The sequence below is a fragment of the Cyrtonyx montezumae genome, unplaced genomic scaffold (genome assembly GCF_038088225.1).
Source record: "Cyrtonyx montezumae isolate F1298 unplaced genomic scaffold, pur_monq_1.0 scaffold_7, whole genome shotgun sequence".
NCBI classification, from domain to species: domain Eukaryota; kingdom Metazoa; phylum Chordata; class Aves; order Galliformes; family Odontophoridae; genus Cyrtonyx; species Cyrtonyx montezumae.
In genome coordinates this window covers 10,832,030-10,848,136 of record NW_027072078.1, presented here as the reverse complement: position 1 = coordinate 10,848,136, position 16,107 = coordinate 10,832,030, and the positions used below count along the sequence as shown (strand labels likewise).

Here is a 16,107-nt window from a genome sequence, read left to right as displayed (position 1 = left end):
CTTGTAGCCCCCCTTGAAGTACTAGACGGTCACAGTGTGTTCTCTCCGAAGCCTTCTGTTCTCCAGGCTGAACAGCCCCAATTCTCTCAGCCTGTCTCTCTAGGATATGTGCTTGTCTGATCATCCTCATGTCCATACCCTGAACTTAATCCAACCGGTCCATGGCTTTTTTGTGTTGGGGACCACGGAGCTGAACACAGTACTCCTAATGAGATGTTTCAAGGGCTAGGTGGAGGGGAACAGTCACTCTCACCTCTCTCACCTCTGGCCACACCTCTTTTGTTGCAGCTCAGAATCTGAATTACCTCTAATTAGCAATGTAGTCTGAAAAGAAAGGCTAAAGAAAGTACTAATCTCTAGTTAACAGGGAGAGAAAAATAAAAGGGAGGAAAGGGGAGACCTTTTTCATAGGTAGAAGGTAACTAATTGGAAAAGCAGTATGGAATCGAATATACTAATTGTTTGATTACTTTAGTTTTCTATTAAAAAAAGTCTCTGGATGCTGAAATCCCTTGATTTAGACTAGGCTTGTCTGTGTGCACTTCACCTTTTGCTCAGTATGGTGGACTCTTGCAGTGAATGTGAATGTTGGTGTAATGTAAGATTTTTTGCAATGAAAAAGGAATTCTTAGCTCTGTAGGGAATATGTATGTAAGAACAGTGACAGTAAGGAAGAGTCTTTAATACATTCCAGTTATGATCTGGACCATTTAAGAGGCATATGCTCTTCCAAGTCGTAAAACTGATTCTATTCACTTCTTAGAAATGTGATTCTCTTTTTATTCATCTTGAATCTTCTTTGCACTGTTCTTTGTATGAAATAACGTTTCAATTCTCCATTTTAGTATGATTGTACTACTATGTACCACTAAGATGTAAAAGTTTTCCACAAAGGGAGGATGTCTTTCTGTACTTTGTCTAGGCAGTCCTTCCCTTCTTTCTCACTCTTCAAAAGTTGAGGGTTTATTGTTGTCACTTGGTTTTTGTTTTTAGGTGTAAATTGCTTTGTTACAGGAAGACTTAAATATTTTTAGTAGACTTGATAAAAAATGTAAAAAAAAATATTACAGAGGTTGAAAAATCATAGGATCATGTTTATGCATTTGTTATTTTCCTTTGTTATATTTCTCCTTACTTTTTGATAACCAGTTTATTTTCATATTTCAGAAAACAGGACAGTATTCGAAGGCTTGACAAATGCATCCCAAGCTGAAAAACTGCTGTGTTTCTTCTCTTCTCCCTCCTTTAGAAAACTGACTTCTTTAAAGGAGAGGTAAAGTTGAACATTGAATTTTAGATATCATTTGTGGTTTTTTTCGAACAAAAAAAATTGAACTAAATGTGAACTTCTTCAGTAGCTTTTCTTGTGATGTTTAACTTTCATATATCACGTTCTCATGACTGATATCTGTTCCTGTATCTATTGAAAATGATGCCCTCAGAAAACTTGGTTTACAGAGATCTGCTTAGTTGTATTGTATTATTCTGTGATATTATTTAGCAGTACTTCTGCTGAGTTGAGTTGTCTGAGTGTTACTTGAATTTAAACTGATCTAATGTTACAACTGAATCTGTTATCTCTTAGGGTATTTAAACATGCTTTAGAAATATAATGTTTATTCTTACAAACTCCTGGTAAGTACTCCCTGAATGACTTGCTCACTGCCAAAGGCTATGCTGCATGGTATGTGCAGCCTCATTTATACAAAGATGCATTACATGGATTTTACTACTTCCCAACACAATTTTTATTTTGTATTTCACGTCATTTTCCATTTAAAAAGCACTGACCCATTCTTAAATGCAGATCTTTCTTCAGAAATGGAAGCAAAAATGTTCAGAGAGTAGGGTAGGTGATTCCAGTTAGCAATTTGAAAACAATTTATCACAGGACTTCCATGATGTAACTTACATATCAAAGCCATAACTTTTGTTAGAGTTTAAATAGTTTCCTAAACACATCTGGGAGAAAATTGTAAAAAGTAAAGATTTCACTTCATCTTTACCTGCCTATTTCCTTTAAAATTTGCAACGAATTCTACCAATACTAGCACTTCAGTTATTTTTTACATTGTATGCAGTATTTATGGGATTATAGTTGACAGTTATCTGGTTTTAGAACTGTTTCTCTTCCCATCTCAGGCTGAAAGAAAGAGAAAGGTGACTGTATTAAAGGTGAAAAATAAGGCATTATTATTATTTTGAAGAAAGGTTTGGAGTTTATGGTTATTTGTAGATTTTTAGAAAAAATGTGGTAAATATATCTGACAGTGTGTGACAGCTTTACTGCATGTAACTGTTATATACATAGATCATAATCTAAAAAGTAACTAAAATGTCTTAAAATACAGTATCCCTTCCCGTACTTGTCTCTGTGCAGGCAGCTGTTAAATTGCCGGTCCTATAAAAGCCAAACTTTTGATAAACTTTAACTAAGAATCACTGTTTCATGGTGTCTAATATGGCTTCAAGAACTCCTTAGATTTTGTCTCCTCAATTCATCCCTTTTCAGGATATTCTTCTTACTTGTTTTCCTTCTGGTTGATGTGCTCGCAGTGTGCTGTTGTGACTAGTTAAGTTGTGACTAGATACTTTAGATCAGTTTTCTGTAACTTTTATTTCTCTGGGTGTAAGGCTACCTGAAGAAGTATGGGTTGAGTTGTGTTGCCAGGTGAGTTTAAAAAGCCTCAGCAAGTTCTGAATAGCAGTTTATGCAGCTCTCCTTTATCCTTTGGCTAGCAAATCAAAGCTCTTCTCAGAAGGATAAGGCAGTAATTAATTGTGTGAGGAAAATAGTTTAGTTGAGGTTTTTTGTTTGTTTTTCCCTTGTAGATTGGGGATGTAATCTAAGTCCATCTGAATTCCTTAAGCTTCAATCCCCTTAACATTTTTTTTTCCCAGTCACTTCATACCCAGGGTAAGAGCCTTATCCCAATCTCTTTGTTGTGACCCATAAGCAATAGTTGAAAGGAGACTGTTTAGTATATGCAATGAGCTCAAAATCCTGTTAGGAAATTTGCATTTTAGTACAACCAGGAGTGAGAGTTAAATGCTTAAAAACTTGCTGTATGTAACTAATGAAATTAACTATATGATTAGGAATGCACTACGGTGTTCAAAAGAACTCAAACCAAAAAGAAAACCCTACTAGCTCATACACACACGCACAAGATTGTTCTCTTCTTCCATAATGGAGCAATTGTCTGACCTAAATTACATTGCATCTTTTTTCTTTTATGCAAGTTTTCTTTATTTAGTTATTAGAATGTTAAAGTCTGTGTATGCCACATCAAAATCTAAAATCTAATCAGTAATCTAAAGGCACTGGGAGAACTCTATTATTTAACTTGGATTGTCAAATAAATCACTCAGCACAGAATGCTGGAAGGGTGTACAGAGAGAATAATGTCATCTTTGTTACAGTTAATTTTTCTTTTATCTGTTCTGTTTGCTGCTTGTCAGGTCTGAAGGTCTTCATAAATGCTGATGTCAGGTGCTATTCCTGACCACAGCTCTTCCTAGTGTCCCGCTTAATACGGACACACATGGACTCTTGTGTACAACGCAGTATGAAGAGCCTAAGGACTACTTCTGTTCACGTCATTTGTTCTGCCTCTGAGGTGTTTAGAATAGATTTTGCATGTTTCTTGAATGAAACTGTGTAATAATACTGCTGCAAACTAAGGAAACTGAGTTTTGCTTTTCAAACAAAGATGGCTTAGGCCTAGTGTTTAGTGTTTTGATCTTGTGTAGCAGCAGAATGTGTACATTTTCCCGTTTGGGACAGGTTTCTCAGTAGGTGTTTTTTTTAACAAGAGAAGCTATGGACAGTAAGTTTGAGCAGATAAGAATATGACTTGGGGAAAAAAAGAAAATGAAAGCAAAGCAGCAATTTGTGAAAATTGGAAACGGTATAATTCTACCATTATGGAAATGGAAAACAATGGCAACAACTGTCCTTGACAATTTTCTTGTTTCATTTTTTTCCCTGAGCACTCCAACATACTTTTAGAAGAGCTAAATCTTGAAGTTTTTCTTTCAATCTACACAATTCTTTTAAGAGCAAGCATTAGGGTGTGAAGTTCTACTATTAGAATTTATAGTAACAGTTATTATGAAGCTGCTTTACTACGTGTACCTAGAACTGTCACGATATCATCTCACATCGTTTGTTCCATGTTGTTACTGACTTTGGTCCATTTTCATTTTCTTTGAGCTGTATTTGGTAAGCAAGAACGGTAGGGGGTGTTTGTGTTAAATAATGTACATTTTGGCCTGAAGCACTAAGTCCCTCTTTTACCTTCCCCTCCGTTATAGTGTAGTAGTTCAAAAGAAAAATCTGAAGAGAGCAGCTTTTTGTCATTGTTTGAGAATGGGACCAGTTGCCAGGAGTGCCATTTTTCCATCGTTTATTATGTATTATATAAATCTTCTGGAAAATTATTAATGGATTTTCATTGGGTTAGGATTTTCCAAAACCAAACGTTTCTACCAGAACTCTTCCTAACTCTTTTTTAACTTCCTTTTTCTTGTAAAGGTAAGAGAGAAGATACAGAAGTAAGAAAATGCTGGGATCAGAACGGGGTGTGGTGGAAGAATGGCTGTCGGAATTCAAGGTGAGCTGAGCTGAATGATAGTGGTATCATTGGTAACATTTTAAATATGATTACACTATCTTCCAAGCTGTTCAATGAATAATGCTTGCGAAGATCTATGTAAATCATCTGGTTCCTAATATACAATGCATAGTTCCAATAGCAATTTAATTTATATTTTTTGTCTCATAGCCAAACACTGCCTGTTAGAGCAATGTGATTTTTAAAGTGCATCTTTCTGTTAAATCAAGTTGACAGAACATAACTCGTAGCTGGATAATGCTACCTGTATTTCTGATTGAGCAGCGTCTTTATTTTGCCTTTAAGAAAGTCAGTAGAAATGTTTGCAGTTTTGAAAATACCAAAGAAAATGTTTGGCTGCTTATTCTATATAAAAGGAGTTGTTTAACCAAAAGGAATCTGAAGTATTTTTAAGCTCTTTTGCATGTTTATAGTTATGCTGGATGAAACAGCAGATAATGCTTAAGCAGGCATATGGGATTTCATGACTGTTATAATATTAATGTTATTTAAATTACTAATTATTAATTCCTCTAATTACTGATACCTATAAATTCATTACATAGTGTTGGTAGGAACAAACTTGAAGAGCCAGAGATGCAACATCTACAGATGCAATTTGGTGGTGGAGCTTTAGGCTATGTAGAGTAATCAAATCTTTGAAAAATGCACGTTAAATAAGGAATATTGAGGAAAACAGTGCCTTCATTTCAAGTTGGTTCAAATAATGTTTATGAAAGTTAAATCTGAAACTGTTTTTGAAGGTAATCCAGGATGTTGCTGTGTTGTCCCAAATGCAGTTTATATGGAGCAGAACCAGTGCTGAGTGAACTAGGTTACAAGTCCTAAAATTTACTCAACTTTGGGAATTGTTCTTCCTATTGGGATGAGGTTGAATGCATTTGTATTTGTGAACGCTAATTTTTCAGTAACTTTCTTTTTTTAATTTAGGCATTACCTGAAACACAAATTTCCAGCTATGCAGCTACATTGCACCGAAAAAAAACACTGGTACCAGCTCTTTATAAAGTCATTCAAGACCCAAATAATGAGGTAGGAGACATAAATAAGTGAAATAAACATTTGTTCCACCTCTGTAACTAAATGTAGAGAACTTGGAGTGGAAGAATCTCTTTTCTGATGTGGTCTGACAGAGGTACTTATTCCTCTTACTATTATCTTCAATTTTGATATTCACTTTATTGCTTTTCTGATAAGATACAATCCCATCTTCTCCCAAAAATACAGTTTATGCTGTCTAGTGAACTTGTCACATCTGACAGATAGAGTTGTTAACTTCAAGTTATTTTCTTTGGCTAGAAAATACCTTTTAGGTGCAAGAAAGTGGGAATTACAGTGAAAACTCAGTGAGACTGACGTGCACGGTGCCTGGTGGGTTATTACAGTGGGAGAAGTTATTGGTGTATAACTCAGTATATGCAGTTAAAATAAGCATCTCTTTTGCTTATACTGGTATGATGTTTGTGTAATTTGGTTTAAACTACTGTAAACAAGAGCAGAAACAGGACCCTGAAATATAAATATATACAATTTAAAAAGTATCTATAATTTCTTTTGCAAATGATACTAAATCTATGCTTTCCATTCTGATGGCTTTTATTATGATTGCTTCTGGAAAAGTATTTGAAATGTACCTTCTAAATGAATTGAGTAAGGGTAAGAGTCTGGTGTGTAAACTATTTCAGATGAAATGCTTCAAAAATATTTATCATCTGTGATCTCTCATATATTTATAGATTTAATGACAAGCGTGCGCATTAAGGAAGCTTTTTATTTTCCTAAATTCAGCTCAAGTGCTTTCAGAAGCTGGGTGCTTGATTGAGCTTAGAGGAGATAACTTAATTCTCATGCAGAAAAAGCACCACTTCATAGGTGTTAAGGTCATTTGTGTTACAAATAACTTGCGTGCTGACATTTTTCTTTGTAATGAAGCTACTGTTACTCTCTCTGACCTGAAACCACCATTGCTATTGTTACTTTTTTGTATCATAGATGTACTCCTTTGTATCTGCATGTAGACTTAAATCTAAGTGCTGTCCTTTGCTCTGAGAATAAGCATTTGGTTTATTTTTTACGATATGAAGAACCAGATTTGTCAAAAGAGCATATTCTTAAGGGTCTGAGAGGGATTTTAAGTTAGACAAGCATCAGTGTGCAGTAACTCTTCTTTTTGGAACTGCTGATGCTGTTCGGGCCTGATTCTGATCTTAAATACGAGATGCATGATAGTAACTTTCAGTTCTGATTGTTAAGCCAATACATATTTCTAAACTTACATGTGAAGAGTGTAACCTCACAACAAAGCATCTCACAGAAATATATAATAAATTCATTACTTTGTGTAATTCTGTGGTAATATTTGGCTTTGAGATTTTTAAGTGCCTTATAGGGTGTTGGTTTTTCTTCATTTATTTGTTTTTAAGAAGGTAACTGATTGCTTATGAAGCAAACTTTTAAGAAGTAAACCATTACAAAAACAACTTGCCGGATTCTTAAATGTGATGGACAAATAGTTTTTTAGTACAACTTAATTGTAAAGTTGATCTACTTAAAAAAATTGAAAAAGGGAGTTACTGTTCGGGGCAAATACGAAATTTTGCCCAAATCACTTAGTACTCTCTTGGCAAGAATAGGACTGTTGCTGTAACATGAAAACAGCACGTTTAAGAACCTAAGCAAGCATCTAGGGTATTTTTCTTGTTTGACGCCTGTCTACCAATTTCAGAGGTAACAAATAAAGGCAAGCAAACTGTCAAGTTAAGTAACAATTTGTACTCTTAGTAAATTCCGTGAGTTTCTTAATATGCTAAAGGTAATGGCTGGAACAGGAAGTTACATAAAGAGGAGAGTGTGAATTTGCTCATAAGTGGCTCATTTAACTGAGTAATGTATTTTTATGTTTTGCTTAATATTTGCCTTCTAAGGTAAAGTAGTTTTGAAGTACCGTTCTTGTATAGTTTCTTTTTTTATATTGGTTTATGGTTATAGGCATAAGTGTTTTATAAATATTAATGTAGTAATGAAATTTAAATATTGACTATTCATGTGTGGCTATTTCAATTGTACCTGGAAAGCTCAGCCTGGAAACAAAATGATCACCTTTGGAATGCCATGCACTTTCTAGACGTAGTACTCTTCAAATAATAACTAATTTCATTCACTGTATTTTACTTCAGCCTAAAATAAGCATGTTGTTTTCTGTTGTGACTGAATTCATCTAAAAAGCAAGCATTTCCAGTCTCTGTCATGCATTTTATACTGAGTTTTGAACTTCAAGATATGGTAATGACTCTTAAGATTTGACACCCTTGTAAAATAAGCCAAACGTGAAAGCTAATGGTCAGCTTCCTTAAAGTGTGACTTGTTTTCACTTTTGCATCTCAGGGAGATGCACACTGCAGATTATATCATTGTCACTTGTTACTGTGTTTATGTTAGTAAAAATGCTGTTTTTATTTGTTTTGCTAACAGGAGAGCTCTTTTAATGGAAGCTTCTCGTTTTTCGGAGAAGAGATAGGATTCTAATAGACTTTTTGGCTTGTTGTCTAGCTATTTACTCAGTTTACTTTAATTTTGTACAGAAAGATCTTTCGGAATTGCAAAAGTTTATGCCTTTATTTGTACATTCTTTACTGGTGACAAATGTTCCATTTCCTCTGTTTATGCAATGTCTTCTGAGCGTTGGACCAGGAGAATTTGCTGAAAAAGGCTTGCTGCAGTTGTTAACTCTTTTGCACAATTAATGTCAGAGCTATGAGATATGAAGAGTCTTTACAGCCTTGCAGTACCACTGCTGCATGTTCTTGTATCTCTCTAGGCAGCGCAATCAAAATGAAGACTAATTTTATGAAATTTCCATTTGAAAAGCAGTAGAATTAACTTAGTAACTAAGTAGAATTAACTCTGGTAGAGTCTGGTCCGACTTTAGCTAAAATAAATTATTCTTTTCCACTGTTTTTAATGAGATTTGAATTAGACTGACTAATTTAAAATAGGAAACAGCTTTGGGCTTCTGTCATCACTAATCTAATAGAAGTACTATTAATAGCAATGCCACTGTGTATATCTAGTTTCTGATAATGTTTGTTTAGCTCATCTTGCGCCTATCAACTCACAGATGCATTTGTATTTCTTATTTCCATAGAGATTCCTCTTTTATTTTTAACACTAGGTTCCTGTTGATACTCTCTTTTAAAGAAAACATAAATATGTTCAGTGATCTCTGAATTACTTATTAACCTCTCTGTATTGTTTGAGCATCTGAACAGTGCTAGACTTTTCATAATATGAGAATACAGTTCTGTCTTTGAGGACTAGAACATCTCCTGTAACAAATGCTTTTAATAATTAATGTTACTTTTTAGTCAGTGCAAATGCTTGTCTAATATTAAAACAATTTACTTGTAAATCTTTGAAACACACGGTGCTATACATGTGTGAAATGTTAGAATAAATTAATTTATACTCAGTAAGAAGGCTAGGTCAAAATGATTGTAGTAGAAGGCTTACATTTTAATTAGATCTTATATAAAAATGTAGTATTGAGGTATTTTACATTTATAGCTAATAAAAATCTATGCTCCAGACTGCCAAACTTTGCTGTCAGCTTTCTTCCTTCCCTCTGTTGAAGGAGTCTGCCTTTGTTTCTGCTGAAAAAACAGGTGTTTAGCTTAGAGTAACTAGGCTGTCCATCAGAAGCCTTGTTACACAAGGTTCTTATACCAAGCCTTGCATAAGAAGAGATTTGACTGCTAGCAAAGTTTTACACAGATGTGATGTTATGACCTACATAGTCTGGGGTGTAAATAGTGTGCTTCATTGACCAGGGTAATGTGTATTAGAAAATGAACTGTGTTCACTTTTCTTGGGCACTGTAGACACTTAAGGCAGCTATCTTGATAGAAATTCTGTCAAAAATTATGCTGAGAGTAATTATTATTAATAAATTATGCTGTGAGTATTTTACTGGAGTAAAATATCTGTCTAAATAGGTATACGTTAAGTTTTACAGTCATACAGATTTTTGGCATTGTATGTTTATCCAAAGCTCAAACCAAGAACTTGTAGAAAGATCTCTCCCTCTCCTCTGCTGGCAGCAAGGGTCTTGTTAAAAGGGCTTTAGAAGGTTCATTCACTGCAATGAATCAGAGAAGTCTTCCTTCATATGATGCATCTGAGCAGAGATGGTGAATACTACATGAAATTGTGGGTACTAAGATCCTGATGACTAGGCAAATTGTGTTGTTTGTATTATATTAAGCAAATATGTACTTGCTGGGTTTGAGACTAAAAAAGAGTAGGCAAGAAATTAATTTTTCCATCAATAGACTTGTCTTCAGCAGTTTCTACTAATCTCCAGCCTTTGTACTTTTCTGAACGTTATATCTGAACCACTGAACTTCTATGTTCCATGTAGTTCAAGCCATTAATCTGTCACATGCCTTACATTTGTATCTGTACACAAAGTAAGTCTCATACTGACAGCCCTAGAATATAGTGTTCTTAAAGAACAAGGTGGTTGTAGTAAGGCCACATTTCCCAGTTCTGCATATCACTTCCCATCAAGTCTGTACTTACAGACCTGCTTAAAATGAACACAAATACTGTTTTGGTTCTTTCATTTACTCGACACTGAGGGATGTTATCTTTACTGACAAAAATGGCTGCATTGTTAGCCTATGTGTTTGATATTGGTTTGTCCTTCATTAGAGGAGCCCAAGAGTAATTCGTTACCTTTTTGTCTTTTCACAGCTCCTGGAGCCTGTTTGCCACCAGCTCTTTGAACTGTATCGTAGTTCTGAAGTTCGGCTGAAGAGATTCACACTGCAATTTTTGCCAGAGCTGATCTGGGTATATCTGCGTCTTACTTCCAGCAGGGATAGGCAAAGTAATGGTTGCATCGAAGCATTGCTGCTTGGCATTTACAATTTGGTAAGTGAGGTAAGGGGGGTTGGCTGAGGAAAGCTTTGTTCTGAAATTTTCCATCACTGACTAGGAATAAATGTTAGAACAACTTGTGTATATGAAATGATAATGTGACTGTGTGAAAGCAAATTTAGAAAAAAATAACGTTGTGGAGGCTTAGTAAAAGCATGTTCGCAAAAATATTTGTTGTTGATTGTAAATCCACTTGGAACAAACATTTTAACTCAAAAGGTTCGCTTTGTCATGGGTTTTCTTAGTGTTACATATTTGTATGCATAAGAAGGTGAAGTAGCCCTTTTTAACGTTGAAATGTACAACTTTTACATGCACATCAGTATGTGATTTGTCAATCTTCCTGTACTGTTCTATTTTCCTTCCTGTCTTGTTCTCAATAGTTTATTTTTAAGGGCAGTTTGAAGCTGAAACTGCTGAGCATGCTAGTGTTTAGATGCATGTGTACTTCCAAGGTAGGCACTGTCTTGAGTGGAAGTGTGATTTTAAGAGTGAGGAAAAGAAACTGTAGATAATTAGGTCTGACTGTTGGAATTAACAATTGTTATATCTTTTCTATTATATCCTTAACTTATTCTGCAAGTTTTTATTCTTGTATTAAGAGGATGTTTGGCAAATATAGCAATACTGCTGAGCATTCCTTGATACAAATTTCCATTTTCTATAACTATAGAACATATGATACCAAAATACTGTCCTTCACTCTACATACTGTAGTGAACTTCCTTTATTTTCTTTGTACCTATGATGAAACTAATGAGATGTTGTGGCTCTCTAAAAATAAAATAACAAATACCTTACTGCTACATGTCTAGGTCACCTCTAACAACTGGAAAATCAGTTGCTTTAGATTTATGCTTATAGAAAAAAAATAGGGCACTGCTTGCTGATTTTTGGTACTGTTTGCCAGGTTGAATATTTATCTTTAGCATCAATTTTCTCATAGGAGTCCTGTGGCGGTTCCTTTGAAACCTGTGATTCATCTCCAATAGGACTGCTGGAGAAAGAGACCTCAAAATGGACAATAACTAGCTCTATTTCTTTGGTTCTGTTGTTGCTATTTTTCTGCATATCTGCAGATACTGAAAGAGTGAAGTTATTTTCTCAAATCTTTAGAAGTAGAAGGACAGTGGTAAATCTTTTGCATCCTGTTAAATTCCATTAGTTCTCTTCCCTTTCTGACCATTAAAACATACTTTAAGTACAGTACTACATTGGTCTAGGATTTCTTGTCAACTTGGATGATTTGACTTATTGTTTAGAAATTTACAGTACCAAGTAGATAGATATCAAAGATTTCTCTCTAGGTCTGTGTCTGTGACATGGGGACAGTGGGCCCACAAGCCCACCCATCCAAAAGGGGGAAGTAAAGAGAAAGGAGTGAAAGGGGGTGGGGAACAAATAACAGCAATGATCTGAGGAGGAAGACAAATTTACTAATTATAGTAGCAGAATACAAGTTAATTGGAATTGTAGCTAATAAATGAAATAAATGAGAGAAAGGGTATTCAAAAACCAAAGGCCTTACTCTAATGCTGTAGGTAAGAAGACCAGCGAGTACACAGAGCCAAGGCAGGTGAAAAGAGGGAAAGTCTCATGACTCTCGTTTTGTTTTATCTTTCCCACCAATCAGAAACCGGAAATGGAATAGTGAAGTCTTCTGGGACCTGTAGTTTGCTCTCCTCTTCTGAGACTGAAGCTGTAGCATTAACTCTTTAACTCCTAGTGCACTGCATGATGTTATGGTGTGGAATACTGGCCACAAATCATAAAACTACAACAGTATGTTTTTTGATTGCTTTCTGATACGGTCCTGCGTAACCACTTTTAGTTTACTGGCTTTAAAAACTGATGGTTTTGCTTATTTATTAAGTAGCCTGTCAGCTACTAATTGGTTTGAAAGCCCTTTGAGAAAACACTGTCTATTTCTTACAAATAGAATTCTTGAGGAGACTTCACCAGTCTCCTTGATTTCACCTTTTTCCTGGGCTGCATTTATTTTGAAGTACTGCCTTTTGTCAGCAAGTGACTCATCAACCCTCGTGCTTCTATATATTTAGGTTTAAAGTTCAGCGTCGCTCTACTATGTGATTCTGTCATACACAAATGTCATAATGTAAAGGTGGGCTAGAGAAGCTTTCACTTTTCGTTTTTTGACGAAGACAGAAAGATTGAGGAGGCAGTGATGTTTTCTAATCACAGTCAATGATGACTGTCCTTCCTATTGGGTCTTATCAGATCAGAGCATTTAACTTCTTCCTTTAAGTACGTTTTAGGAGTTCTGTCAGTTTTCCAAATCCTTTCTTTGTTCTGTTGTGGGTTTTTTTTTGTTTTGTTGTTCATTTTTTTATTTTTTCTCACCTGTTGTTTATTTTTGTTTTAAATGCAGGAAATCGCTGACAAAGATGGAAACAACAAAGTTTTATCTTTCACCATCCCTTCATTATCTAAACCCTCAATATATCATGAGGTAAGAGAACTACTATGGTAAATTAGACTTGGGTCTATGAGAGCAATGAAAACTGCATCCATTTGGAGCAGCAGACCATTTTGGGTGCATCCTGTTTTCAGAGTTATCATCTTGGAACAATTGGTGTAATCTAAATCAGTAGTAATAGAGAAGAAGTGTAGATGTTGTAAAATGCTTGCTGACAGTGCCCATTTCATACAGAGATTACTTATGTTGTAGTTTCATATGGGTTGCCTGTTAAGTGTTAGGATACAAGGAGTCCATTTCCTTTTGTAACTCCTCATTAACATAAGTTGAACTTAGGAATCATTTTTCTTTCTCTGTTGTTGCTATACAAAAGGCTTGTGTGATTAGGACAAACCTACTTTAGATGACTATGCAGCAATCAAAATTGGAAATGATTCTCATTTGCTCTGATGCTTATTAAATAATTTCATTATCATAAAGTTTTTAGATTTTTGTAATTATTTTCATTTTTAAGAGACAACTGTGTATTTTGACTTGGGTGATTGTCCCGCATGGCATCCTGTTTGCCAAATTGGAGAAAAGTAGATTTGATGGATGGACCACTCATTGGATGAGGAATTGGCTGGATGGCTGCACTCAGTTGCGGTCAATGGCTCTGTGTCCAAATGGAGGTGGATGACAAGTGGCATTCCTCAGGGATCAGTGCTGAGACTGGTGTTATTTAACATCTTTGTAGGTGACATGGACAGTGGGATCGATTGTACCCTCAGCAGATTGCAGACAACACAAAGCTGAGTGGTGCAGTTGACATGCTAGAGGCCAAATGCAAGGTCCCACACCTGGGCTGGGATAATCTCAAGCACAGGTAGAGGTTGGGTAGAGAATGGCTTGAGAGCAGCCCTGAGGAGAGGTTTTGGGAGTGCTGGTTGATGGAAAAACTCAACATGAGCTGTCAATGTACACTTGCAGCCCAGAAAGCCAACTGTATCCCGGGTTATTGCATCAAGAGACATGTGACCTGGAGGTTGATGGAGGTGACTGTGCCTCTCTACTGTGCTATTGTGAGACCCTGTCTAAGTACTGTGTCCAGTTCTGGGGCCCCAGCAGATAAAAGACATGGAGCTGTTGAAGTGGGAACAGAGGAGAGCCATGAGTATGATCAGAGGACTGGAGCATCGCCCCTGCAAGGACAGAGCTGGGGCTCCTCAGCCTAGAGAAGGCTCCCGGGGGGGGACCTTTTATTGGCCTTCCTGTACCTGAAGGGGCCTAGAGTAAGACTGGGGAGAAACTTTTTATAAAGGCAGGTAGTGACAGGACAAGGAGAAATGGCTTTAAATTGGAAGAGGGTAGATTTAGACTAGATATTAGGAAGGTGTTATTTATTATGAGGTTGGTGAGATGCTGAAACAGATTGCCCAGAGAGGCTGTGGATGCCCCCTCCCTGGCAGCATTCGAGGCCAGGCTGGATGGAGCTTTGAGCATCCTGGTCTAGAGGGAAGTGTCTCTGCCTATAGCAGGGAAGTTAGAACTAGATGATTTTAAAGGTCTCTTCCAACCCAATCATTCCATGATGCTATTATTAGGAGTTTCAATGCTTTTGGAGACCTTTTATTTACGATTTATTTTCCTTCTCACCACTTATTTCTAGCCCTCTACTATTGGATCCATGGCTTTAACTGAAGGAGCTCTCTGTCAGCATGATCTCATCAGAGTAGTTTACAGTGATCTTCATCCTCAAAGAGAAACATTCACCGCACAGAACAGGTAGGTTGGATGCATTGTAATGTTTGAATTCCTTTACTAGACAGTCAAAAAGTCATTAAATGTTAAGACCAAATAGACTGTGGTCAGTCCTTTCTTAATATTTAGTGCTTAGAAATAAAAATAGAGAGCAAATCAGTAAACTTGGGGAATATTTTTGTATTTGCTTCCAACTTTGTGTGTTACCAGTTCATTTAGATGCGAATAACTTCTGTTATCTCTGTGTCTGTCAGGAATATCTTTTGAGTTTATGCCTGTCAGCTCAAATTTGAAGGTGAAACAAAAGGCTGGCATTGCCTTTTCCACAGGAAAGAAAGAGATGGCGCCAAGTGCATAGAAAAAATTGAGGATGAGAAGCCTCAGGAACAAGATTTCCTGTTTCTGATGCATGAGGACATGTAGACTGGGGCTCTACTCATTATTAGTAATTGCAGCCAGCCTTTTTAGTCAGGTCTCTTGCACACTGAAGAGCAGATTCTGGACTGGTTCAGTGCCCTGCTGTTCTAGTGACTCTGTTGAAAACCAGTTCTGGAAAACCTAATAAAATTTTTAAAATGTTGCGGACTCGTCCAGCTCTGGAGCAACCTGGCTGAATTTTATGGCATATCATTTCCTCAATAATTCCTGCATACGCTAATGGTTTTCAATAATAATTTTAAGTGAACCTTTAATATCCTGTTTCAAGTTAATGACTCACAGTGGAAGAGGTTTTCAGGATTTGTTTGTTTATTTCTGACACTTTTTCCTTGGAGATGACTTTTAAGCTGAGTTGTAGGGATTTTTTTTATTTTTAAATTTCAGATGGAATATTAAGAATTTAAACCATCCAAGATTTTGATCTTGTTTCTTTTCAGGTTTGAGGTGCTGAGCTTTCTCATGCTGTGCTACAATTCTGCTATTGTCTATATGCCTGCCTCTTCTTACCAAGCACTTTGTAGGATGGGTTCCAGGTGAGACACTTGCCTTTAAGTCTTGCAGGGCACATTTCTAAGTATTCATCCAACAGAGAAGAATAAACTAATTTGTTACATGCATTTAGTACTTCAAAGCAACTTTTGGTCAGTTCTGCAACTCAATTGGAAATTTGATGCTATGCTTGGATTATCTTACTCCTGCACTGGATTTTGTTCCAGTTATTTAACCTTTTGTTATCTGGAGAAAAAATAAAATGGGGCAAAATCTTCTGAGGCTTCTCAGATTGATTGTATTTATTGAGTTTACAATACTATTCAGGCACTTTTCAGTATGGCTAGCTTCAAAACATTGTGAGGGATACCTTTAGTTTCTTCTGCTTTCAAATATTAACCTCTTGTTCCTGAGGATAGTTCATGTGAA

At 36.2% G+C, this 16,107-nt stretch overlaps 1 protein-coding gene across 3 annotated transcripts in view; it reads left to right on the top strand.

Moving 5' to 3' along the window:
- LOC136057594 (hyccin 2-like) overlaps positions 1-16,107 on the top strand; it is a 73,337-nt gene that overhangs the window by 20,075 nt on the left and 37,155 nt on the right. For all 3 annotated transcript variants that reach the window (XM_065750360.1, XM_065750359.1, XM_065750358.1), the window contains 7 exons: positions 1,168-1,273; positions 4,538-4,616; positions 5,568-5,669; positions 10,389-10,568; positions 12,964-13,044; positions 14,660-14,775; positions 15,627-15,722. In XM_065750360.1, the coding sequence (XP_065606432.1) occupies positions 4,566-4,616; positions 5,568-5,669; positions 10,389-10,568; positions 12,964-13,044; positions 14,660-14,775; positions 15,627-15,722 (626 nt within the window). In that variant the 5' untranslated portion in view covers positions 1,168-1,273; positions 4,538-4,565. The remainder of the gene's footprint in view (positions 1-1,167; positions 1,274-4,537; positions 4,617-5,567; positions 5,670-10,388; positions 10,569-12,963; positions 13,045-14,659; positions 14,776-15,626; positions 15,723-16,107) is intronic.